Raw genomic sequence first — 27,330 nt, forward strand, 5'->3', positions numbered from 1 at the left:
GACGAAGACCGCATGCTATGGTTGTTCGGAGATTTTTCGATTTCACGATCTTAAAGTCATATGATTCACAGCAAATATAGCAACAAATATCTCAATTGGTATTTTCCAAAGCCACGAAACGTGCATTGAGTTTGGAGCGATATCTGAAGTGAAGATTGAAGACGTGATAGAAGATGGACGACCACTGCTATGCTAAGATGGCGACGTCCGCTAAAAGAGAACATGAAAGAGAATCAGCGCCACCAACTTCCAGCAAATCTCTAATGGAGATAAAGACTAAAGATGAAGGTGAGTGAGTTGAAGTTTTGTTGTTTGAAAACTATTTGAATTTCAAGCCCTTAATGTCGAAATTAGCCGACCTTGTTGAAGAATGTAAAGAAAGAGCCGCCATGATTGTTAGCTTGAAGAAGGCAGTGGAGTTCACATCAGAGGAGATGAAAGAATGCAAAAGTCAAATTTAGAAACTAAAAGCAAAACAACAACTCTGTTAGGCTCATTTAGTGTGTTTTTATATTCATCATGTCGTGGTTTTGAGGTGAGGTGAGTATTTTGTCACATTTAATCAGAACCAGAATGGTTTTTGTTGCCATTGTTTGAGAACGGGTTCACAAACTAGGAATTTTTCTTGGTGCAATCGTGCAACATAAAACACATATAACACAGATTTGGTAATAACAAGAGCTGTAACTGAGCTATCAGATCTTGTTATAGACTTAGAAAGGAATTCAAAGGAGCTACTGTTAGGAGTTATTGTTCATGTGCCTGATGGCCGAGGGGAAAAAACTGTTCAGGTGGCGGGAGGTGTGGGTCTGGATGGAGCGTAGTCTCCTGCCTGAGGGGAGAGGGGAGAATAGTTTGTGTCCAGGGTGAGAAGAGTCAGCTGTGATCCGACCCACACGCCTCTTGGTCCTGGAGGAGAACAAGTCCTGAAGGGATGGGAGCTTGCAGCCAATCACCTTCTCAGCAGCACGTACGATGCGCTGCAGTCTATGCTTATCCTGGACTGTGGCGCCGGGGAACCACACTGTGATGGAGGAGGTCAGGATGGACTCTATGATGGCTGAGTAAAACTGCACCAGCATCTCTGTCGGCACCTTAAAGGCCTACTGAAAGCCACTACTACCGACCACGCAGTCTGATAGTTTATATATCAATGATGAAATCTTAACATTGCAACACATGCCAATACGGCCGGGTTAACTTATAAAGTGCAATTTTAAATTTCCCACTAAACTTCCGGTTGAAAACGTCTATGTATGATGACGTTTGCGCGTGACGTCACCAGTTAAACGGGAGTATTGGTACACCATTGAATCCAATACAAAAAAGCTATGTTTTCATCTCAAAATTCCACAGTATTCTGGACATCTGTGTTGGTGAATCTTTTGCAATTTGTTTAATGAACAATGAAGACTGCAAAGAAGAAAGTTGTAGGTGGGATCGGTGTATTAGCGGCTGGCTGTAGCAACACAACCAGGAGGACTTTGACTTGGATAGCAGACGCGCTAGCCAACGACCGCACGGATGATCGGGTGAAGTCCTTCGTCCTTCCGTCGATCGCTGGAACGCAGGTGAGGACAGGTGTTGATGAGCAGATGAGGGCTGGCTAGCATAGGTGGAGCGCTAATGTTTTTATCATAGCTCTGTGAGGTCCCGTTGCTAAGTTAGCTTCAATGGCGTCGTTAGCAACAGCATTTTTAAGCTTCGCCAAGCTGGAAAGCATTAACCGTGTATTTACATGTCCATGGTTTAATAGTATTGTTGATTTTCTGTCTATCCTTCCAGTCAGGGGTTTATGTATTTTGTTTCTATCTGCATTTGAGCCCGATGCTATCACGTTAGCTCCGTAGCTAAAGGGTTTCGCCGATGTATTGTCGTGGAGATAAAAGTCACTGTGAATGTCCATTTTGCGTTCTCGACTCTCATTTTCAAGAGGATATAGTATCCGAGGTGGTTTGAATTTTAAATCCGTGATCCACAATAGAAAAAGGAGAAAGTGTGCAATCCAATGAACCCTTGTACCTAAGTTACGGTCAGAGCGAAAAAAGATATGTCCTGCACTGCCTCTCTAGTCCTTCACTCTCACTTTCCTCATCCACAAATCTTTCATCCTCGCTCAAATTAATGGGGTAATCGTCGCTTTCTTGGTCCGAATCTCTCTCGCTGCATTGTAAACAATGGGGAAATGTGAGAAGCCTTTCAACAGGTGACGTCAGGCTACTTCCGGTACAGGCAAGGCTTTTTTTATCAGCGAGCAAAAGTTGCGAACTTTATCGTCGATGTTCTCTACTAAATCCTTTCAGCTAAAATATGGCAATATCGCGAAATGATCAAGTATGACACATAGAATGGATCTGCTATCCCCGTTTAAATAAGAAAATCGCATTTCAGTAGGCCTTTAATGTCCAAAATAAATGTAAAACACAAACCAGGAACTAGGATTAGCCAAACTGAAAACAGGAACAAGCAAACAGAAAAACTGGAAACAGCTAACGGCTACAACGACAATCAGTAATACTCCAGCACAGACTGGATGGCAAAGCAGGCTTAAATAACAGCTGGCTGATAGACACCAGGTGTGGACAGGTACCAATCAGCCGCAGCTGAGGGGAAACTGCGCTCAGGGAGAGAAGCAGGAAACAACCAAAATAAAAGCGCTGACAGGAAATAAAGACAAACACAGAGGAAAAACAAAAACATAACCAAACTGTCAGGGACAAGCCTGACATATACAATATAAAACAATTACTATGTACAATATTACAGTATATGTGACAGCTGCATCATAAAATAGAGAGTAAATCCAGCAGAAAATAGAAAATAGACATTAAAAACAAAGAGAAGTAGCTAACATAGAAGCGGTCAGGTAGTAGACAGATATCATCTATTGTGGTTTGGTGAGTGATTATACAGCTGGATGGAGTGCGGAATGAAGGAGTTCTTGAATCAAACACTGTGGGAACGAAGCTGAAGGAGCCTGTTGGAGTATGAACTCTGCTGTCCCTCAATTGTCAGATGGAGTGGGTGGGCAGGATTGTCCATGATGGCCAGCAGTTTGTCCAGTGTCCTCCTGTCCCTCACTGACACAAACGCCTCCAACTGCGTGCCAATAGTTTGGCCGGCTTTCCGGATCAGTTTGTCAATCCGGTTTGAGTCCCTTTTGCTGGTGCTGCTCCCCCAACAAACCACTGCAAAGTACAGGGCACTGGCCACAACAGTCTGATAAAATATCTCCAACAGCTTGCTGCACACATTAAAGGACCTAAGCTTCCTCAGGAAAAAGAGTCTGCTCATGCCCTTCTTGGAAACAAACTTTGCAGGAAACGGTCTTCTTTGAAGTCTTTCAAGTAAAGTGCTCCCACACTTTTGATGACTTAGGTCGTACACTTTTCTCCACTGAAGCAATAACCTCAGGATAGTTCTCCGCTAAACTATCGGTACTGTTTTCCTCCGCCATTTTGCGAATGTTTCCAGGCACAAAGACTAAAAAAATGGGACCCATTACCTCCCTGCTTGGCACTCAGCATCAAGGGTTGGAATTGGGTGTTAAATCACCAAATATGATTCCCAGGTGTGGCCACCGCTACTGCTTACTGTTCCCCTCACCTCCCAGTGGGTGAACATGGGGATGGGTCAAATGCAGAGATTAATTTCGCCACACCTAGTGTGTGTGTGACAATCATTGGTACTTTAACTTTAAAGGAGACAGCGTCGTCACGTGAGCTGCACATGACACATCATTGGCTGGCTTACTGCCACCTCATGAGACGTAGCCGCAGCGCAAGCGCATAGCATAGATCCAACTAATCGATGACTAAATTAATCGCAAAACTATTTTTATAATCGATTTTAATCGATTAGTTGTTGCAGCCCTAATGACCAAGTTGTAACTAATCGACGGCCTCGTCCTTCCGACCAAAGAGCGAAGCTTTATGGACCCAGTGTTACCCCCGACAACAATTGAGGGAACGTCTCCCCTGCGCTCCTCGACCACGGTCTGTGAGCCGACAAACAGGAAAGGTGTAAAGCAACCCTTGCAGAGCAGCTCCCTGTTTAAAGTGTCACCTTTATTGTTACCGTATTTTCCGCACCATAAGCCGCACCTAAAAACCACAATTTTTCTCAAAAGCTGACAGCGCGGCTAATAACCCGGTATGGCTTTTGTATGGATTAATATTAATATTTGTTTTCATAAAGTTTAGGTCTCGCAACTACGGTAAACAGCCGCCATCTTTTTTCCCCGTAGAAGAGGAAGCGCTTCTTCTACGATAAGCAACCGCCCCCATAGAAGAGGAAGCGCTTCTTCTTCTACTGTAAGCAACCTCCAAGGTGAGCACCCGCCCCCGTAGAAGAAGAGCGCGGATAATACGATTAATTTAATTTGTGTGTTACTGTAAAGACAGCTTTTTTCACACAGCTCCATCCTTGTTGATTTACGGCTCCATGCGTGCCCACATAACTGATGGTGTAAAAAAACAAGTGAAACACACTAATTCAACACTCGCCGTCATTCCGGGTGGATTAACCAAAGAACTCCAACCACTGGATATTGGTGTAAACAGGGCATTTAAAGCTCGACTGCGAACGGCGTGGGAACAATGGATGACTGAAAGCGAGCACACCTTCACTAAAACAGGGAGACAGCGCCGGACAACATACGCCAACATCTGCCAGTGGATTGTAAATGCCTGGGTGGATATATCGGTCTCAACTGTGGTCCGAGCTTTCCGGAAGGCAGGATTCACGGAACTGCTGGACAACAACAGCGACACTGACTCTGATGACTTCGACGAGACGGAGCCAGCCATTTTGGATGCCGTGTTCGCCCAACTTTTTAATTCAGACACCGAAGAAGAAGAATTTGAGGGATTTATGGATGAAGAATAACTTCAGAAAGTGAGCTTTAAATGTTTATTTTGTGTGTTGTGTGACATTATCGTTCGAGCAACGTTGAGTTATTGATGTTGCTATTGCTCTGCTCTGTACTATTTTGAGTGTTTCTATTTTTGTGATTGCACATTTGCACGTTACATGATTGCACATTACATTTTGGGAGTGAACAGAGTTGTTAGAACGCTGGTTTTTAATATATTAAAGTTTGACTGACCTCCGTCTGACTGTTTTTTTGACATTCCCTTTAGCGCAGCGTAGGTGCGGCTAATAACCCCGGTGCGGCGAATGGGTAAACAAAAGTTTTGAAATATGCCGTTCATTGAAGGTGCGGCTAATAACACGGGGCGCCTTATGGTGCGGAAAATACGGTAGTTTAGAAGCCCAAATACCTCCATATTGCACTTCACGCACCCTCTTTATTAACCAGTAGAATTGTCCTTTGTTGCCTTTCTTCCTCTCCACCATGTTATTGCTTGTATGCACTTTGTGTGTGTGTTTTGACACACTCAACATCATGCGCCTCGGCTCTGTAGTCACCGCCGCACAGCGGCATTCAGATGAATGAACGGTACCGGTACTTTTCAAAGGTGGTATAGTACCGATTTCTATTGATTAGTACCACAATACTTAATTAGTAGCGGTATACTGTACAACCCCACTACAAACCCTGTTTTCATATGAGTTGGGAAATTGTGTTAGATGTAAATATAAATGGAATACAAGAAACTTGTATACACCCCAGATTGACCCATCTCTTTCAGACATTGAGCCATTTCTCAATGGTATAGACTTACCTAAATTAAATACAAGGCAGGTATCAAATTTAGATCTTGCTATTTCTGTAGATGAACTTCACAATGCTCTTCAACAGATGCCAAACAATAAAGCACCAGGGCCTGATGGGTTCCCTGTGGAGTTCTACAAAACATTCTGGTCACTGCTAGCTCCGATATGTACGAAAATGGCTTTAGAAATGAAAGAAAACTCATTCCTTCCTCCAAATATGAACTCTGCCACGATTAGTCTCTTGCTAAAACCTGATAAAGACCCAACACTTCCATCCAGTTACCGGCCAATCTCCCTGATTAGTGCTGATCTTAAAATGATCAAGTATCAAGTATTAGCTCAAAGATTAGAAAAAGTCACTCCATATATAGTACATCCTGATCAAACAGGTTTCATCAAAGAGAGACAATCGTCCAACAATGTTCGCCGCCTACTCAATGTGATAGACTATTCTGTTATTCATAATTTAAAAAACAGCTGTTTCATTAGATGCTGAAAAAGCATTTGATAGAGTGAATTGGAATTTTCTTGTAGCTACTCTACAGAAATTTGGATTTGGAGACTCATTTATAGAATGGATCAAGGTCCTATATAGTTTTCCTACAGCTTCGGTTAGAACGAACAGCCAAATCTCCCCAAGGTTTAATCTTATGAGGGGCACAAGGCAAGGGTGTCCACTTTCTCCGTCACTATTTGCTATATTTATTGAACCTCTTGCAACCGCAATTCGACAGCATGCAAATATTAAAGGCATCCATACCGCAACCGTTCATCATAAAATAAGCCTTTATGCTGATGATGTATTACTTTTCTTACAAAATCCACATTCTTCTCTTCAAGATACAATCTCACTTATCAATAAATTTAGTTCTATTTCAGATTACTCCATCAACTGGTCCAAATCTACTGTGTTACCAATTCATTTTGACTTTCAGAGCACCTCATCGATTCCACTGCATAAAGGGAACATTAAATACCTGGGAATCAATATTTCCTCCACATTGTCAGATCTGAATCGCTTGAATTACTCCCCAATCTTAAAATCGATTGAGGATGATCTGGCGCGTTGGAAAACACTGCCAATCTCACTTATGGGAAGGGTTTCTACCGTGAAAATGATGGTCTTGCCTAGGGTTAATTATCTCTTTTCAATGATTCCAAGCAAACTTTCTGAAATCTGGTTTAAATCACTAGACTCACACATCAATCAGTTTCTTTGGAAGAGTAAACCAGTACGAATCAGCCTTAAAACTTTACAAAAACCCAAAGAATATGGGGGTCTAGAACTCCCAAACTTTTCCTATTTCTTCCTTGCAAATAAACTACAATATATATTAAAATGGATCAATCCCACTTTATTAGATTGTTCAATCTCTAACCATAAACTATCACTTAGCCAGGAGATCCCAATTTCTAACTTGCCCTTTATTAGCCAAATTCTCCGAAAACACAACTGCTTTAGAAGTATTAATATACGCACTACCTTAACAGCTTGGTGGGAGTTTTTGAAAATAACTGGGTCCCCGCTCACTCCCTGTCAATTTATGCCTATTTGGAATAATCCTGATTTTCTTTTAAACAAGAAGCCATTGAACTTTCCAACATGGTATGATAAGGGAGCCAGATGCCTTGGGGATATCATCAATGCAAACAGTTGTATCTCTTTTAAAAGTTTAATGACACAATATGCAATCAATCCTAATAAATTCCTAGAATATATACAAATCAAATCTGTAATCAGCGCAAGATTCAACAAAACAACATGGGAAAGTAATCCTACGACCGTTAAATTCTTCAAAACATATGCCCCCAAAGCTTTATCTAAATTATATGCTCTCTTATCAAAAATAGTTAACACAATAAGTATCCCAACTTCCAAATGGCACTCAGACGTATCCACAAGCTGTGACCCAGAATTCTGGAAACAAATATGCCTCAATACTTTACTTACGTTTGATTAAAAATCAGAATTTACGACTGATTCAGCTCAAAATACTTTACAGATTACATTACACCGGTCTAAAAATGTGTAAAATGGGTTTAGCTGACTCTAACATTTGTGTACACTGCTCAAATAATAAGGTAGATAACTACTTACATTCAATGTGGTCCTGTGCTCCCATGAGTAACTTTTGGCTTGGAGTGTGCGAGAACCTATCATTAGCGTTAGAGATTCCTGTTCCCATGTCCCCCGCACTCTGCCTGTTGGGTGATCTCTCCGCAACTGATCTTGATATAAACAAAACACACCTCCTTATAAATGCATTAGGCATCGCCAAGAAAACTATTCTCATGAATTGGAAATCAAAAAATAATTTATGTATAAACCTTTTCAAAAACATTTTATTAGATTATGTAGTTATGGAAAGAATGTCTGCTGAATCAAAACAACAACTGACAGAATTCTGATCTCTTTGGGCACCGCTAATTAATTTCCTGACCTGACTCCCATGGGGGCCGGGGATGGGGCTCTGTCCCGGGGGTCTTGATCCGTGGGTGGGGGGGGGGGTCCTGGGCGCCGGGGGGGCTGTGTGCCGCGGGGTCGGGTGGGCCTGGGGTGTGTTCCCTTGTTCCGGCCTGGCGGGCTGATCCATGAGTGGTCTGGCGGCCAGGGGTGGATGGGGGTGCCTGGGCGGGGATTGGGGTGTGGGTGGGGCTGTGGGCGGCTGCCTTGGGTTGGGTGGGGGGGCTGTCCCTCTCGTGGGTGGTTGGGCGGGGGGTTGCGGCCGGGGGGCTGGGGTCTTGCCGCTGTCGGGCGGGGGTCGGCTCCTTCCCCTCTGGCCCCGGTTGTCCGTGGGCTTCCTCCTTCCCCTGGGGCGCGGGGCGGGGTCTGCCCGGGGTCGCCCTGCGCTGCGACTGTGCGGGCCCGCCTGGTGCCGGGTTGGGGGGCTGCTTGCCTCCCTTGTTGGGGCCCCGGCGGTGCTGCCCGACTGCCCTGCGAGAGTCCCCCTCCTGAGTTTTACTCCGCCCTTATTTATTTATTAATTGTATTTATATATATTCTTATATATTATTGTTTTATTATCTATTTAATACATTTTATTTATTCTTTTAAATTATATATGTGTATATATGGGTGCGCGTGTATGTATGTGTGTGTGTGTGTGTACGTGTACGTTTGTTTGTATATATGTATGGTGAAATCTGTGTGTATGTATGTAGGTACGTATGTATGTGTCGCTGCCCCGGTGTGCATTGCTGGTCACTGCACCGGGCCTGCTGAGATGCCGTGGCATGCCGGCTGTGGGCGTGGGGCTGGGCCCTTATGGCTTTTTGCCGGATGGGATGCCTGGTGGGTGGTGGGCGGAGGGGCATGGACGTGCGGGCAACCAGGCCTCTTGTTTATTTTTATTTATTTAAAAAAGCCTCCGCGCATGCGCATAGCATAGTTCCAACAAATTGATGACTAAATTAATCGCCAACTATTTTTATAATCGATTAGTTGTTGCAGCCCTAATATACACATACTGTACATACTGTACATATACATTCACTGTACAAACACATATACACATTCTGTACATATACAAGTGCATATACATACATACACTCATGCACATAATCACGTTTCATCAAACATATATTAATGTTGTTGCCCTAGGGTAAACTGGGTATAACACATGGCACACTGACAAGGCTTAACCTATTGTTACTATAACAATCTACAAGGTTAATGTAGGTTGCTTCTCTTTCTTCCCCTCCATTTTTCTGCATTCTTTCGTATCTGAGGTTATCATTATGTATATGTATTGTTGCATTTGAACAACTGTATTGCTGATAATAAAGGTAAAGTATCGGTATTGTTCGTTATCAATAGCGCTATTTCTATTGGTATTTGTATTGCTCCATTTGTAGTGTAATAATGCTCATTGTCATTTCTGTATTATTTTTTATTTTCGCTAACTGCTTATTTGCTATCACTTTTACCATCATATTTCTACATGTCGTATTTGCTGATGTTGCTCTGTTGTTGTTGTTGTTGTTGTGTTTGCTGTTGTTGTTTTTGTCTCTCTGTCTAATCGCCCTCTTGTCCCTACAATTTCCCCCTCTATCTTCTTTTTTCTCTCTTTCTATCCCCTCCTGCTGCGGCCCGGCTGCACCAAATGATAATATAAATACATTTAATAAAGTCAAATACAAATAAGGCAACAAGAGAAGTATCCTACACTTCTGTTTTGTAAAGTAAATCTGAACAGCCGATATGGGCATCTACATCTGCTATATGATTTGCCTGAGAAGCTGGACAGGACAAAAAAAATAAATAAATAAACGGAATACAATGATTTGCAAATCATTTTCAACCCATATTCAGTTGAATATGCTACAAAGACAACATATTTGATGTTCAAACTGATAAACTTTTTTTTTTGTGCAAATAATCATTAACTTTAGAATTTGATGCCAGCAACACGTGACAAAGAAGTTGGGAAAGGTGGAAATAAATACTGATAAAGTTGAGGAATGCTCATCAAACACTTATTTGGAACATCCCACAGGTGAACAGGCAAATTGGGAACAGGTGGGTGCCATGATTGGGTATAAAAGTAGATTCCATGAAATGCTCAGTCATTCACAAACAAGGATGGGGTGAGGGTCACCACTTTGTCAACAAATGTATGAGCAAATTATTGAACAGTTTAAGAACAACCTTTCTCAACCAGCTATTGCAAGGAATTTAGGGATTTCACCATCTACGGTCCGTAATATCATCAAAGGGTTCAGAGAATCTGGAGAAATCACTGCACGTAAGCAGCTAAGCCCCGTGACCTTCAATCCCTCAGGCTGTAGTGCATCGACAAGCGACATCAGTGTGTAAAGGATATCACAACATGGGCTCAGGAACACTTCAGAAACCCACTGTCAGTAACTACAGTTGGTCGCTACATCTGTAAGTACAAGTTAAAACTCTCCTATGCAAGGCGAAAACGGCTTATCAACAACACCCAGAAACGCCGTCGGCTTCGCTGGGCCTGAGCTCATCTAAGATGGACTGATACAAAGTGGAAAAGTGTTCTGTGGTCTGACGAGTCGACATTTCAAATTGTTTTTGGAAACTGTGGACGTCGTGTCCTCCGGACCAAAGAGGAAAAGAACCATCCGGATTGTTATAGGCGCAAAGTGTAAAAGCCAGCATGTGTGATGGTATGGGGGTGTATTAGTGCCCAAGACATGGGTAACTTATACATCTGTGAAGGCACCATTAATGCTGAAAGGTATATACAGGTTTTGGAGCAACATATGTTGCCATCCAAGCAACGTTACCATGGACGCCCCTGCTTATTTCAGCAAGACAATGCCAAGCCACGTGTTACATCAACGTGGCTTCATAGTAAAAGAGTGCAGGTACTAGACTGGCCTGCCTGTAGTCCAGACCTGTCTCCCATTGAAAATGTGTGGCGCATTATGAAGCCTAAAATACCACAAGGGAGACCCCCGGACTGTTGAACAACTTAAGCTGTACATCAAGCAAGAATGGGAAAGAATTCCACCTGAGAAGCTTAAAAATGTGTCTCCTCAGTTCCCAAAGTTTACTTGTCTTTGTAGTGCATTCAACTGAATATGGGTTGAAAAGGATTTGCAAATCGTTGTATTCCGTTTATATTTACATCTAACACAATTTCCCAACTCGTATGGAAACAGGGTTTGTACACACACATACAGTACATAGAATAAAGTGTGTTTTTGTTGCTTGTGTCTTGCAGACATCCAGCAGCTGATCGGTAATCCAGAAGAAGTTTCCCCTCAGTTAGGGGGGAGCTCCACTTTGAAGCAGGAGACTCCACAACCACCCTGCATTAAAAAGGAAGAGGAGGAACTCTGCATCACGAAGGAGGGAGAGTGTCTTCTAGGACGAGAGGAAGCTGATTACACCAAGTTTCCACTGAGTATTCTCTCTGTGAAGACTGAAGATGATGAAGAGAAACCACAACTAGACAACATCTTAACTTCACTATCACATAGTGAGGCGAAAGACAAGGTTGAAGAACCTTTGAGCAGCGATAAAGACTGTGAAGGTGATATGAGGACTCACATTGACAAGAAACACTCTGAATGCTCTACAAAGAAGAGAAGTAAAACATGTTTGAGCTGCTCAGTTTGTGCTGAAAGTTTTACTAAAAAGTGCCACTTGACTCGACACATGAGAACACACACAGGTGTAAAACCATTTAAGTGTTCAGTTTGTGGCAAAAGTTTTTCTCAAAATAGCATTTTGACTCAACACATGAGAACACACACAGGTGAAAAACCATTTAAATGTTCAGTTTGTGTCGCAAGCTTTTGTCAAAAAGGCCAATTGTCTCAACACATGAGAACACACACAGGAGAAAAACCATTTAAATGTTCAGTTTGTGTCGTAAGCTTTTGTCAAAAAGGCCAATTGTCTCAACACATGAGAACACACACAGGAGAAAAACCATTTAAATGTTCAGTTTGTGTCATGAGCTTTTGTCAAAAAGGCCAATTGACTCAACACATGAGAACACACACAGGTGAAAAACCATTTGAATGTTCAGTTTGTGGCAACAGCTTTTCTCGAAAGTATCATTTGAATCAACACATGACAACACACACAGGAGGGAAAAAAAATATTAACTGTTCAGTTTGTGGCAAAAGCTTTTCTGTTAAGCAAAATTTGACTAACCACATGAGAAGACACACAGGAAAAAACACATTTAGTTGTTCAGTTTGTGGCAAAAGCTTTCTTTTTAAGAGCAATTTGACTGAACACATGAGAACACACACAGGTGAAAAACCATTTGAATGTTCAGTTTGTGGCAACAGCTTTTCTCGAAAGTATCATTTGAATCAACACATGACAACACACACAGGAGGAGAAAAAAATATTAACTGTTCAGTTTGTGGCAAAAGCTTTTCTGTCAAGAGCCATTTGACCCAACACATGAGAAGACACGCTGGAGAAAAAACATTTAGTTGTTCAGTTTGTGGCAAAAGTTTTTCTGTTAAGAGGGATTTAACTAACCACATGAGAACGCACACAGGTGAAAAACCATTTAGTTGTTCAGTTTGTGGCAAAAAGTTTTCTTTTAAGAGCAGTATGATTGGACATATGAGAACACACACAGGTGAAAAACCATTTAGTTGTTCAGTTTGTGGCAAAAGCTTTTCTTTTAAGAGCAGTACGATTGGACATATGAGAATACACACAGGTAAAAAAACATTTAGTTGTTCAGTTTGTGGCAAAAGTTTTTCTGTTAAGAGGGATTTAACTAACCACAAGAGAACACACACAGGTGAAAAACCATACAAGTGTTCAGTTTGTAGCAAAAGCTTTTCTAAAAATAGCCAATTGACTCAACACATGAGAACACACACAAGAAAAAAACATTTAGTTGTTCAGTGTGCTGTAAAAGGTTCCCACATAATGCAGACGCAGTAAAACACATAAGGACACACAAGGGAAAATAACCAATTAGCTGTTTAGTTTGTGGTATGTTGCTCATATGTGGTGACATCCACCCTACCCAGGACCTCCTCACTGCTTCTTTCACAAATATCTGAGGTATTCATACAAACTTGGATTATTTGGAGCATAATCTTATCTACTCATGACCCCATGTCTTCTCTGTATCTGAAACCTTTCTGATCAGTAAGATAGATGATGCTTTAAGTGCTTGGTTACTCCTTCTTCAGTCCAGGGACCTGGGGCCTCATGTGTCAAGTGTGCTCGAAAACCTGCACTATGCCGTTTTTCACTGCAAAGTTGAGCTGTATCAAAACTGACGTTGACGCATAAGTGATGCTGGGTAACTGTTTGCATAACAAACTGCGGACGTTTACTTCTTAGACTGATTGATGTGCTAATCAGAGACATATGAACAATTAACCCCCAACACCCACAACCCAACCCCCACCTCCCTCGACATTCGGGCATAACAGGTTCAATCCGGCCCGCGAGATGGGTTTGCAAAGTGTAAAATTCAGCTGCTTTTTTAATGAAAGAAACTGCTGTTCTTATTTTGTACACTGGATGTCGCAATAGCAATTCTGTTAGGCAAGCAAATAGTTTATACCGGGGCGAGCAAGTATACCAAGCAAGAGGTTCACTTTAAAGCGGGGCTGTGACTCCTCCCCCTCGACACAACGTAAAACAGGAGTAAAATAAGCAATCAGTAACCCCACTTAAAATGCAGCATGAGACACTGCACACTGATATAGTTCTGTGAAAATGATTGTCTTCTGTGCCTCTTTCTGTCTTGCCTCTGGTGAGGGCGGTTGCATTTTTTTCTCCTCCCGTCTTCTCCCTGCTTGCTCTCTTTGTCTTGTCTGTCCAAACTTTTTTTTGAAGCCTCTTTCTTTGAGCTGTCCTCCAAATCTAAACATCAGACATGGAATATATTAGTTGGATTCTCGACTCAATTGACAAAATCTTTTCGACGAGGAAAAGAGGTTCTGGGGAGCCTGGCTGCCCTGATGGAACCATTGCTGCGGGGTACGTGAGAGATTCCTGGGATAAATGGAGAATCATGTGCCTCTCCGTCCTTTCCATCGAGGACGTGAAAGACATCTACCTATTTGGAACCATGATTGCGGGGCACCTGCTGATTGGGCTGGACATTGCTCTGGTGCATCGTAAAATTCGTAAGACGATAGCAGCCATTCAAGGAGCCCAAAGGCTGTTCGTTGCAATGGAAGGTTTGGGTCGGGCTGTGGGATCACAGACTGGGGCGATTTCTGAACTGAATCGCAAGATGGATCACACCATGGAGAAGCTTGCTGAAAAGGAAAAATTGGATATGAGGGCCAACATGGACGAATAGAACAGGCAAGCCTTTGTTATGTCTGTTCGAAGAAAAACAAAAATCCTTATCTACGATTTGACTCCCCCGAATGGCCTTGAGGACAAGAACAGGCTGTTCTGTAAACATCTCCTGAGGAATTTCAAAGATGGACGCTTTTGACCTCCCTCCCTCCTCAACGACACCTGGAAGTCGAACTTTGCTTGCAATGCATGCAGAACGACCACGGGCCTATGAACACAACACCACTACACCCAAAGACAATGGGCATATACACAAACACACTCCCCACCCCACGCCTTCACTACCGCTTGATTCCCCTTCGGGGTGATGGACAGCTGAGTAGCGCTTTATAGCAGCAGGCCGGCCTCCAGGGCCCCAAACCCCCCCTTGTTGCGAGTTGTTGTGATTATATGTAACATGTTTATGTGTGCTATGGCAAATGAGGTTGTTTCCCTTGGACTCAGTCTGGACCCCCTCCCGAGGGTCCAGACTTTGACTGATATTTTTTACTCTTCCCCCCTTTCCCAATATCACCTTTTTCCCACCTTTTTAAGGAGCGCCGTAAGTGGCTGATCCGTTGGCAGTCCTGTCTTGTCTCCCAGTGATGTATGTCTGCTCTTAGTGGGACTGTGTCGAAAATGGAATTTCAGTTCTTATGTGTCTTGTACATGTTAAAAAATTGACAATAATAAAGCATCCTGAATCCTGAATCCATCCTGAAATGTAAAGAAAGTGAACAGTGTGTGATTTACTGCAATACTGTCAGTCTTTTAACTTTTTATTTGTGCTTTGTTGAAATTGTTCACACATTGCACAGCTTTTATTTTTCTATCAATACACATTATGTCTAGAAGACAGGAAGTAACTCAACACTCTTGAATAGTTTCTACCTCAGTTTGTATGGTTTGTTGAGTTAGCACAGGATTAATATGTGGAAATGACAAATGAGGTAGTTGATACATAGAATAGTTTTTATTCATGCTTTATTTTGTTTGTTGTTCAAGCTTAGATGCGTTGTGACTTAAAGTTTAATAGAAACACTGAGATTAAATCTAAATTAATTGTGTTCTTTAAGGTGTTTTTGAAAATGCAACATTTTTGTCGCTCTAAATTTTTATCTAACTTGAAGTGTTTTGTCAAGATGATTATTTGTGATATGTACATTTTTAGAATGTGCTTGTTCTATTTTGGGCCAAAGTAAAACAAAGAATATAATCTGAAGTTGTCGTCGTATTTTTAAGTTATCATGTCTTGATTTTACCTGTCCCGCCCACGTGGAAATAGATTTTCCTCCATGCGGCCCCTGAGCTAAAATGAGTTTGACACCCCTGCTGTAATGTGACTCATGTGAGCAGGTTACTGTATAAACACATTTTGTTATAAGTTATAAAAATGTGTTCAGTTCTCAGAGACACATCAATGTCAGGCTGACAATCGCTCTTCCACTTTCTCCAAACACAATCTTAATCACATGGCTAATTTCAATATAATAAATTGTGATGTAACACAACTGAATATCTTATATGCTCAGACAGTAATGTGTCTGTATAAGTTTAGATTGTGTTATGATGTTTGTAATGGGGAAAGACGTTAATGTGTCTTGTTTTCATATTTGCATTTAAGATAGTTGACATTTAGCATGATAGCTGTTAACTGGCGATTAGTGATGTTAAGTGCCTAAGATGGTAGTTATTGATTAGCAGTGCGATGAGGGCTTTCTGCTGGTGAGTGATTAGCACTACAGTTCGAGCCACCTATCGCTAGGTAGAAATGAGCAGTTTCACCAACATTTTTATGTGAAACCATATTACTAACTGTCTGGTGTTTTACAGGATTCATGGAAGTTTATTGTCTTCCCGGCACACGATACACATGAGATGGCACACAATTTAGTAGCACGTGAACAATAGGATTGGTCCTGGTGGAGATCTACACTCTTAGTGCTTGTCTTGTTTGTTCAGAGTAATAATTTTAGTTTGTAAATGTTTTTAACTAAAACAACTAAGTAGGTTGAAAAATGTGTGTGTTTCTTGTAGTGTTTAAACTGTGATTTTTATTTTTGACCTATGCCCTTTTTTCTGGTTTGAACAGCCATTGAAAAAGTGTGCACATGCTTGTATATATATATTTTTTATTTTCAAAGAGTAGTTGTAGATTATTTGATGTTAGATACTTTTGCCAACCATTATTTTAAAGGCCTACTGAAATGAATTTTTTTTATTTAAACGGGGATAGCAGATCTATTCTATGTGTCATACTTGATCATTTCGCGATATTGCCATATTTTTGCTGAAAGGATTTAGTATAGAACAACGACGATAAAGATTGCAACTTTTGGTATCTGATAAAAAAAAAGGCTTGCCCCTACCAGCGTGACGTAGTCAGTTGAACATATACGCAAAGTTCCCTATTGTTTACAATGATGGCCGCATGAAGTGAGAGAGATTCGGACCGAGAAAGCGACAATTTCCCCATTAATTTGAGCGAGGATGAAAGATTTGTGGATGAGTAAAGTGCAAGTGAAGGACTAGTGGGGAGTTGAAGCTATTCAGATAGGGAAGATGCTGTGAGAGCCGGGGGTGACCTGATATTCAGCTGGGAATGACTACAACAGTAAATAAACACAAGACATATATATACTCTATTAGCCACAACACAACCAGGCTTATATTTAACATGCCACAAATTAATCCTGCATAAAAACACCTGCGTGTTTGTTATGCTAGCTCCTAGCTCCTCTGCTAGCTCCTAGCTCCATAGAACACGCCAATACAATTCAAACACCTGATCAACACACACAATCACTCAGCCCAAAAGACCGTTCACCTAACCCAAGGTTCATAAAGCTTATATATTTTTAAAAAGTTACGTACGTGACGCGCACGTACGGTACGGTACGTGTTATGCTAGCTCCTAGCTCCTATGCTAGCTCCTAGCTCCATAGAACACGCCAATACAATTCAAACACCTGATCAACACACAATCACTCAGCCCAAAAGACCGTTCACCTAACCCAAGGTTCATAAGCTTATATATTTTAAAAAAGTTACGTACATACGCAAAAAAAAGTTGCGCACATACGGTCAAGCGATCAAATGTTTAGAAGCCAAAGCTGCATACTCACAGTAGCACGTCTGCGTCTTTGTCATCCAAATCAAAGTAATCCTGGTAAGAGTCTGTGTTGTCCCAGTTCTCTACAGGCGTCTGTGTATCCAAGTCAAAAGTCCTCCTGGTTAGAGTCTCTGTTATCCGAGTTCTTCCATCTTGCCTGCATCTTTCGAGAATGTAAACAAAGAAGCGCCGGCTGTGTACTGTTGTGGCTGACTACGTTTGAAAAATACGTCCATTTCGCACCGACAACTTTCTTCTTTGCTTGCTCAGCTTCCTTCTCCATAATGCAATGAACATGATTGAAACAGATTCACGAACACAGATGTCCAGAATACTGTGGAATTATGAAATGAAAACAGAGCTTTTTCGTATTGGCTTCAATGTGGAAGGCATACCCGTGTTCGCCGGGCTACGTCACGCGCATACGTCATCCTCAGAGGCGTTTCGAACCGGAAGTTTAGCGGCAAATTTAAAATGTCACTTTATAAGTTAACCCGGCCGTATTGGCATGTGTTATAATGTTAAGATTTCATCATTGATATATAAACTATCAGACTGCGTGGTCGGTAGTAGTGGGTTTCAGTAGGCCTTTAAAACAAGATTAAAATGCCTTTATTTTGAAAAACAACTGATGTGGAGTAGGAAACGGAAGTTGCTGACTTCTAGCGCATGCGCAAATGTACTTGAAGCGAAGCAAAAAGACGAAGACCGCATGCTATGGTTGTTCGGAGATTTTTCAAATTCACGATCTTAAAGTCTTATGATTCACAGCAAATATAGCAACAAATATCTCAATTGGTATTTTCCAAAGCCACGAAACGTGCATTGAGTTTGGAGCGATATCTGAAGTGAAGATTGAAGACGTGATAGAAGATGGACGACTACTGCTATGCTAAGATGGCGACGTCCGCTAAAAGAGAACATGAAAGAGAATCAGCGCCACCAACTTCCAGCAAATCACCAACGGAGATAAAGACGAAAGATGAAGGTGAGTGACTTGAAGTTTGTCGTTAGAAAGTTAGTTCAAGCCCTTAAATAAGAGGCCTTTGCCGACTGTTGAAGAATGTAAAGAAAGAGCCGCCATGATTGTTAGCTTGAAGAAGGCAGTGGAGTTCACATCAGAGGAGATGAAAGAATGCAAAAGTCAAATTTAGAAACTAAAAGCAAAACAACAACTCTGTTAGGCTCGTTTGGTGTGTTTTCATATTCATCATGTCGTGGTTTTGAGGTAAGGTGAGTATTTTGTTACATTTAACAAAGTCTCTGTACAGTTTGTCGTGTCGTCAAGTAACAGAAAAGAATGGACGTGTTCAAGTCGCGAGCAACGACTCGTTAGCAGCGTGTTTTGAAGACTAGCCTACAGTTGTTTGGTCGATGTCTGAATTTTTTAATAAAAACAGAAGAGTTCCTCTTTACTGTTTTAGGCAAATGCCACTAATAAAATATTTAGCGAGCATTATTACTAAGCTAAGTTATACATCGAGGACATAACACCCACTATCTCTAAGGCCCCTTCTACACTAACTAAGGTTATCGAGGGTTTATCCCACCCAACCTTATCCTTGTCCACACACACACACACACACACACACACACATACACACACACACACACACAATGGTCGTTTAAGAGCCCCTCCGTCCGCCGGCACAACGCGACCTAGTACGCATGCGCGGGAAATGCGCACGCCATAGCCATCTCCAGCGTTGCTTTGTGTGCAAGTTCTTAAATGTAACTTATCTGAACAATATCCAGTGTTGTGGTATTTCAATGAACTGGAATCCAGTGTGCTGTGGGGCCTTATTGTAGTGAATCACACCTGAGCCATCATCAATTAATCAAATCTTTAATAAACACATGAAAGAACATTTTACATCAATCAATCTAGGGATCTAGATATCTGGTCAGGACACTCATTTGCCTTCACCTTCATTGTCCATTAGTTTTTGGTGACTTTATATACTCTGGACTGAGACGTTGAGTCCGCGACATACATGGCGGACAATAACTGATACAGTCTGCTTTGCCAGTCCAAATGCATTCGCCGTTTTCCGTAGTCTCCCATCGACGGCCACCTAATACAAAGCACACGCTACCTTTTTTATCACATCCATGGGAGCTCGCATTCTCGTTGTCTCTCCTTCGACAAAATGGACGATTTTTTTTCGCTAAGTAGAATCACAGCTGACCCGGACATTCGAATGTTCTCTTGCCGTTTGAGAAGTGTTGTATCCCAAATAGCTGCAATCGCTTTCTCTTAAGGTATTCATGTGTGATTTCCACAAGTGTCTGTACATGTAGAAGAAGGAGAAACACGGGCATGTCTGGATGATTCGCCTCCATCTTTCCAGTGGTTAGCTCCGAGTGGAAACAGGTTGTTATCGAGCTGGCTGTGGCGTGGTCTTTCTGGCGTCACTTCCTCTCTGAGCTCAGTTTGTAAACAATCAATGAGTCCATACAAAGCTAAGAGCCGGAAATTCAAGAAATACACAGCGCAGTTACCCGTGTAAAAAATTATCCAAGGAGGGGGACCTTAAACGATAGTTTAGTGTGGCTGACACGATGCTTAGGCTAAATAATTGTTTGTTTAAGGGATTATCCGACTCAATGTAGACATAGCCTAAGTCATCCTCCATCTTGTAAACACTGTAGCAGCTAGCGAAAGATTAAAATGATGTTGTTGTGCCAGGATTTGATTTAGAGTATTTTTGAATTGTATTTTCTAGTTCTTACTAGGGCTTAGTTGGGACTGGAAAAGTATTCCCATTTTAATCACAATTTCCATTAAGACATGTCACGATCATACAAATGTTATCGTATAAAAAATAAACGGCCCGCGGAACTTGCATGCAAATTCTTGAGTCTGTAACGGTTAAAGGGATGAGTGAGCGTATGATTGGAAAAAAAGACCATGTCTACTAGAATGTGCTAGTATGTCTAATCAGCAGTGTTGGGTTAGTTTCTGAAAACCAGTAACTAGTTACAGTTACTTGTTACTTTATTTCAAAAGTAACTAAGTTACTAACTCAGTTACTTACACCAAAAAGTAGTGTTACTGGGAAAAGTAACTAGTTACTTCTTTTTTTTTCTTTTTTTTTTTTTAAGGCTCCCATTAATGCCCTTTTAGCCTTCATTTCAGTACTGTTATTGCACTGGAGAATAATACAATGTGTTGATCAACTTGACATGCATTTGCATCACTGAAGTCTGTCAAGCAATGTGGTCTACATACAACACACAAAGATATGTTTCAAAGGGCCAATTTATTTTGGGCCAGAACAAATTGACAAAACTATTTTAAATAGCTGCAACATAACATACATAAGTAACAAACCGCATAATAACAACATGTCACAACATAGCTGTAAACCTGGCTTCACCCAAGGAAGGCACACATTACTAGGGATGATGTTTGATAAGAAATTATCGAGTTCGAGCCTATTATCGGATCCTCTTATCGAACCGATTCCTTATCGATTCTCTTATCGAGTCCAGATAGGTTGTTGTATATGGAAAAAACACACAATATTTGGTTTAACAAAAGCTCACTTTTATTACATAAGAAAAAAATAAAATCTAATAAATATTGACTGTTACCCCCCTAAAAAAATAAAATAAAATAAACAAATATTGACTGTTGTTACCCAAAGTATATTAAGTGGCATTTTTCAGAAAAACAAATACATACAGTAACACAAAAACAACCTGTCTCTGTGATCACTATAGGTGTATAAATAATAATATAGTGTTGAATAAAATCAGTCCCTTGGGCACAAAACTGAAAATAATACAGCTCTCCAAAAAGTGCACTTCTGCTGCTATTTGACATAACTGTTTGTTTTGATGCTTTGACATTTTTGCACTTTATTTCTTTATTGAAAGAAAATTCTATGAAGAGAAAAGTTGTTTGCAAATGTGGTTACAATGCTAAAAAATGAAAAGTTGAAGCTAAAAAAAGAAATACACTTTATTGAGTTAACATTATTTCTTTGTAGGGGGAAAGATGTGATGTTATGAGCTAGGCTAGGGAATATAACAACTACACTACCCAGCATGCAACGGGAGTGACGAGCATGCGCGGTAACCCCGAAAAGTGTTGTTCCATGTCTCACCCGGCAGCTAAGAATGAGGTTATGTTATGAGCACGCTGTGAAATTAAACTTCAAGAACTCAGCCAACACGCCTCGTCTGCATTATTTATAATTAGACAGACAACACATATACAGTGTGATTTTGTTTTGTTTACAAGGAAAGAAAAACAAAAGTTAAAAAAGGGAGATGTCATATATGTATGTGCTGCGGTTGCTTTAAGAACGTTGCGACAGCTGCCGTAAAGGAGGTGCGTTGCTAGCCTGGTTGCTATGTTTCCGGTTGGTCGTAAAAGTGTTGGTCATGTGTTTGTACCCTGCTCAAATCTCTCTGTAAAGTTATTCATTTAAATATACCTTTTGTTTTGAACTTTATTACACCTTGGAGCGCTTTTCTGGTGCATTGTTTTTCCTGCTTTCCCTATCTGCGCCTAATGACTGAGCTACGTGACGTCATTTCTTGTGACGTCTCACGGGGCATTTCTGGTCGGGACGGGATTCGTTCCCAGGGATTCGAATAAAGAACCAACTCTTTTTCTTTACTATAGTGGTCTCGATAACGGGTACCGGTTCTCAAAAAGGGATTCGAGTCCGAGGACTCGGTTCTTTTCTTATCGAACAACCGGGAAAACCAGTTTCGAGTATCATCCCTACACATTACATACACAAAGCCTAACCAGGCATTTTTTCTCTCTCAGCGAATTCGGAAATAAAATCATGTCTTCATGCGATCAACACTGTACTGAAGCCCAGAACACTCTATGCATTTCCCCAGTTTTAGTTTAGAGAAAAGGAAAGATTGGCCTGGCCCACTAGGATCCCTCTTTATGTTTGTGAACTTTATAGTCTATACATTTAGAGTGATGTGATAATCAAACACTCTAGAAGTCTAGAATGAAAGAGTATATAGGAGAATTGACAGAGTGTGTGTACCTTCAGTGCTGAATGATGAGCAGAGGCAGAGTTTGGAGAGTTTTCTTTAGCTCGCTTTCCATGTTTATGTACTCACTGTCCACTGTGTCCAGCTGCCTGAAAGCGGGTGACTCTACTGTAGAAATAGCCTGCATGTCTTCTAGCACATACGCTGCAATGGCTCTATCAATGATGTCCTGGCTAGCAGTCCCTCCGTTAAAATCCAGCCGCTGTTGGAGGTGGAGTTGAAGTGTGTCTCTCTTTACTAGCTTTGTCGTAGCATGTTGCTTTTGCAGGTGTTTCAGCAGATTTGAATTGCTGTTTTGGGCAGTAGCTGGGATCTTTGATCCAAGACACAACTTACATTTAACTAAAATGTTCTTTTCTTTGTGCTCGACAAAAGAAAAGTAGTGAGAATATCTCCATGTTAAGAAACTCGACTTCTGGCTCCGCCATGATGTAAACACAGACACTTTATTAACCAGTAGAATTGTTGTTTGTTGCCTTTCTTTCTCTCCATGATGTTATTGCTTGTATGCACTTTGTGTGTGCATTTTGACACACTCAACATCATGCGCCTCTGCTCTGTAGTCACCGTCGCACTGCGGCATTCAGATGAAAGAACGGTACCGGTACTTTTCAAAGGTGGTATAGTACCGATTTCAATTGATTAGTACCACGATACTTTATTAGTATCAATCAATCAATCAATCAATGTTTATTTATATAGCCCTAAATCACAAGTGTCTCAAAGGGCTGTACAAGCCACAACGACATCCTCGGTACAGAGCCCACATACGGGCAAGGAAAAACTCACCCCAGTGGGACGTCGGTGAATGACTATGAGAAACCTTGGAGAGGACCGCATATGTGGGTAACCCCCCCCCCCCCCCCCTCTAGGGGAGACCGAAAGCAATGGATGTCGAGTGGGTCTGACATAACATTGTGAAAGTCCAGTCCACAGTGGATCCAACACATCAGCGGGAGTCCAGTCCACAGCGGGTCCAACAGGAAACCATCCCGAGCGGAGTCGGGTCAGCAGCGCAGAGATGTCCCCAACCGATGCACAGGCTAGTGGTCCACCCGGGGTCCCGACTCTGGACAGCCAGCACTTCATCCATGGCCACCGGACCTATGCAACTCCCCCTCGCAAGGGACAGGGGAGAAGAGGAGAGAAGAAAAGAAACGGCAGATCAACTGGTCTAAAAAAGGGGGGTCTATTTAAAGGCTAGATTATACAAATGAGTTTTAAGATGGGACTTAAATGCTTCTACTGAGGTAGCATCTCTAACTGTAGCAGTATACTGTACAACCCTACTACACACACATACAGTACATAGAAGAAAGTGTGTTTTTATTGTTTGTGTCTTGCAGACGTCCCGCAGCTGATCGGTAATCCAGAAGAAGTTTCCCCTCAGTTAGGGGGGAGCTCCACTTTGAAGCAGGAGACTCCACAACCACCCTGCATTAAAAAGGAAGAGGAGGAACTCTGCATCACTCAGGAGGGAGAGTGTCTTCTAGGACGAGAGGAAGCTGATTACACCAAGTTTCCACTGAGTATTCTCTCTGTGAAGACTGAAGATGATGAAGAGAAACCACAAGTAGACAACATCTTAGCTCCACTATCAGATAGTGAGGCTGAAGACGAGGTTGAAGAACCTTTGAGCAGCGATACAGACTGTGAAGGTGATATGAGGACTCACACTGACAACAAACACTCTGAATGCTCTACAAAGACGAGTGGTAACAAATGTTTGAGCTACTCAAATTGTGGTGAAAGCTTTACTAAAAATTGCCATTTGACTCAACACATGAGAACACACACAGGAGAAAAAACATTTAGTTGTTCAGTTTGTGGCAAAAGCTTTTCTAAAAATAGCCAATTGACTCGACACATGAGAACACACACAGGAGAAAAAACATTTATTTGTTCAGTTTGTGGCGTAAGCTTTTCTCAAAATAGCAATTTGACTGGACATATGAGAACACACACGGGAGAAAAACCATTTAATTGTTCAGTTTGCGGAATAAGCTTTGCTGCTAAGAGGACTTTGACTGAACACATGAGAACACACACAGGAGAAAAACTATTTAGTTGTTCAGTTTGTGACAAAAGATTTTCTCGAAATAGCTCTTTGACTGAACACATGAGAACACACACAGGTGAAAAACCATGTATTTGTTCAGTTTGTGGCAAAAGCTTTTCTCAAAATAGCATTTTGACTCAACACATGAGAACACACACAGGAGAAAAAACATTTAATTGTTCAGTTTGTGACAAAGGATTTTCTCGAAATAGCTCTTTGATTGAACACATGAGAACACACACAGGTGAAAAAACATTTAAATGTTCAGTTTGTGGTAAAAGCTTTTCTCTAAATAGCCATGTGACTCATCACATGAGAACACACACAGGTGAAAAACCATTTAGTTGTTCGGTTTGTGGCAAAAGCTTTTCTCAAAATAGCTCATTGTGTCGACACATGAGAACACACACAGGCGAAAAACCATATAAGTGTTCAGTTTGTGGCAAAAGCTTTCCTAATATTAGCTCATTGTGTCGACACATGAGAACACACGCTGGGGAAAAACCATTTAGTTGTTCAGTGTGCTGTAAAAGGTTCCAACATAATGCAGACGCAGTAAAACACATAAGAACACACAAGGGAAAATAACCAATAAGCTGTCTAGTTTGTGGTTTGTTGCTCATATGTGGTGACATCCACCCTACCCAGGACCTCCTCACTGCTTCTTTCACAAATATCTGAGGTATTCATACAAACTTGGATTATTTGGAGCATAGTCTTGTCTATTCATGACCCCATGTCTTCTCTGTATCTGAAACCTTCCTGAACAGTAAGATAGATGATGCTTCAAGTGCTTGGTTACTCCTTCTTCAGTCCAGGGACCTGGGGCCTCATGTGTCAAGTTTGTGCACGCTCAAAAACCTGCACTACACCCTTTTTGTTGAGATGTATCAAAACTGACGTTGTGATGCTGGGTTGCTGTTTGCATAACCAAGTACCCTTTTTTACTCCTCAGACTGATTGATGTGCAAATCAGAGACATATGAACAATTAACCCCCAACACCCACAACCCAACCCCCACCTCCCTCGACATCCGGGCATAACAGGTTCAATCCGGCCCATGATATGAGTTTGCGAAGTGTAAAATTCAGCTGTTTTTTTAATGAAAGAAACTTCTGTTCTAAATGTGTCCACTGAAAGTCGCAATAGTAATTCTGTTAGGCAAGCAAATAGTTTATACCGGGGCGAGCAAGTATACCAAGCAAGAGGTACATGGTAAAGCGGGGCTGTGACTCCTCCCCCTCCACCCAACGTAAAACAGGAGTAAAATAAGCAATCAGTAACCCCACTTAAAATGCAGCATGAGACACTGCACACTGATATAGTTCTGTGAAAATGATTGTCTTCTGTGCAAATGTAAAGAAAGTGAACAGTGTGTGATTTACTGCAATACTGTCAGTCTTTTAAATTATTTGTGTTATAGTAGAGAATATAGGATATGCTTTCTGTCAAAAAGTGATTACGTAATATAAATTTAATATGAAAAAATAATACAAAAAATGTAGGTCCCGCCCCCTGACTTCCGGTGTATATGTCCCGCCTTCTGACATCTGGCTATGATTTGGCAGATCAATCTATGAAAGATGAGTCTATTTCACCACTATATATTTACTATATTTAATTTGACAGGCCTTTCGAAAGATGTGAAGACAATAATCTATATATTTACTATATTTAATATGGATTTATTGCAGCTATATTCACTGTGTGTAGACTTGAAGGGGGTCTCGTATCCTTAGTAAGGGCTTTTTTCTAACAGGAAAATTGGGGGTCTGTTTTATCAAATTTTCAGTGAATTGAGATAAAGATGACATGTTATCAAAGCCCTACAATGGGGGGGTGTGGGGGTCCCCACCCTCCTGTCTGTTGTAGTCTAAAACTGATCTTGACAGTTGTTGATTGAGGTAACAATGAAAGAAAAATAGAAGCAGTCATATAAGCATGCGTGCAATCCCATTAATTAAATCAAATGTGCTGGGTCGTAGGAATGGGAACAGTCACATCCTTCATGATTGAATGTAACCACGCTCCCCATCGTTGGATGATGCTGAGACAATTGATCATGCAATGACTTCTCATCATTCCTTCAGTTTCTACCTAACGCTGTCCACTATTTTCAAAAAAATGTTGTAATGTTTTATTATGCTACATTTAGTCTTACTTTATATCAGGGGTCACCAACGCGGTGCTCGCGGGCACCAAGTAGCCCGTAAGGACCAGATGAGTAGCCTGCTGGCCTGTTCTAAAAATAGCTCAAATAGCAGCACTTACCAGTGAGCTGCCTCTATTTTTAAAATTGTATTTATTTACTAGCAAGCTGGTCTCGCTTTGCTCGACATTTTTAATTCTAAGAGAGACAAAACACAAATAGAATTTGAAAATCCAAAAAAATATTTTAAAGACTTGGTCTTCACTTGTTTGAATAAATTCATTACTTTTTTTACTTTGCTTCTTATAACTTTCAGAAAGACAATTTTAGAGAAAAAATACAACCTTAAAAATTATTTTAGGATTTTTAAACACATATACCTTTTTACCTTTTAAATTCCTTCCTCTTCTTTCCTGACAATTTAAATCAATGTTCAAGTACATTTATTTTTTTTATTGTAAAGAATAATAAATACATTTTAATTTAATTCTTCATTTTAGCTTCTGTTTTTTTGACGAAGAATATTTGTGAAATATTTCTT

General features: G+C 41.1%; 3 protein-coding genes across 5 annotated transcripts in view; 2 read left to right on the top strand and 1 right to left on the bottom strand.

Moving 5' to 3' along the window:
* On the top strand, nt 1-27,271 carry LOC133632475 (zinc finger protein OZF-like). 3 transcript variants are annotated; one of them, XM_062024904.1, is made up of 2 exons: nt 1-288; nt 23,927-27,271. In XM_062024904.1, the coding sequence occupies exons 1-2, from the start codon at nt 174-176 to the stop codon at nt 25,225-25,227; spliced, it is 1,416 nt and encodes a 471-aa protein (XP_061880888.1). In that variant the 5' UTR covers nt 1-173; the 3' UTR covers nt 25,228-27,271. The 3 variants fall into 3 exon arrangements, with proteins under 3 accessions (XP_061880888.1, XP_061880886.1, XP_061880887.1); XM_062024902.1 differs by lacking the exon at nt 23,927-27,271 and adding an exon at nt 11,382-13,097; XM_062024903.1 differs by lacking the exon at nt 1-288 and adding an exon at nt 18,258-18,540.
* The window catches only part of LOC133632464 (uncharacterized), a 508,815-nt gene that overhangs the window by 225,613 nt on the left and 255,872 nt on the right, over nt 1-27,330 (bottom strand). The gene's annotated exons all lie outside the window — the stretch shown is intronic.
* Nucleotides 1-27,330, top strand: part of LOC133632484 (zinc finger protein OZF-like) — a 421,867-nt gene that overhangs the window by 23,948 nt on the left and 370,589 nt on the right. The window lies entirely within an intron of this gene.

Source organism: Entelurus aequoreus, linkage group LG17, assembly GCF_033978785.1.
Source record: "Entelurus aequoreus isolate RoL-2023_Sb linkage group LG17, RoL_Eaeq_v1.1, whole genome shotgun sequence".
Lineage (NCBI taxonomy): Eukaryota > Metazoa > Chordata > Actinopteri > Syngnathiformes > Syngnathidae > Entelurus > Entelurus aequoreus.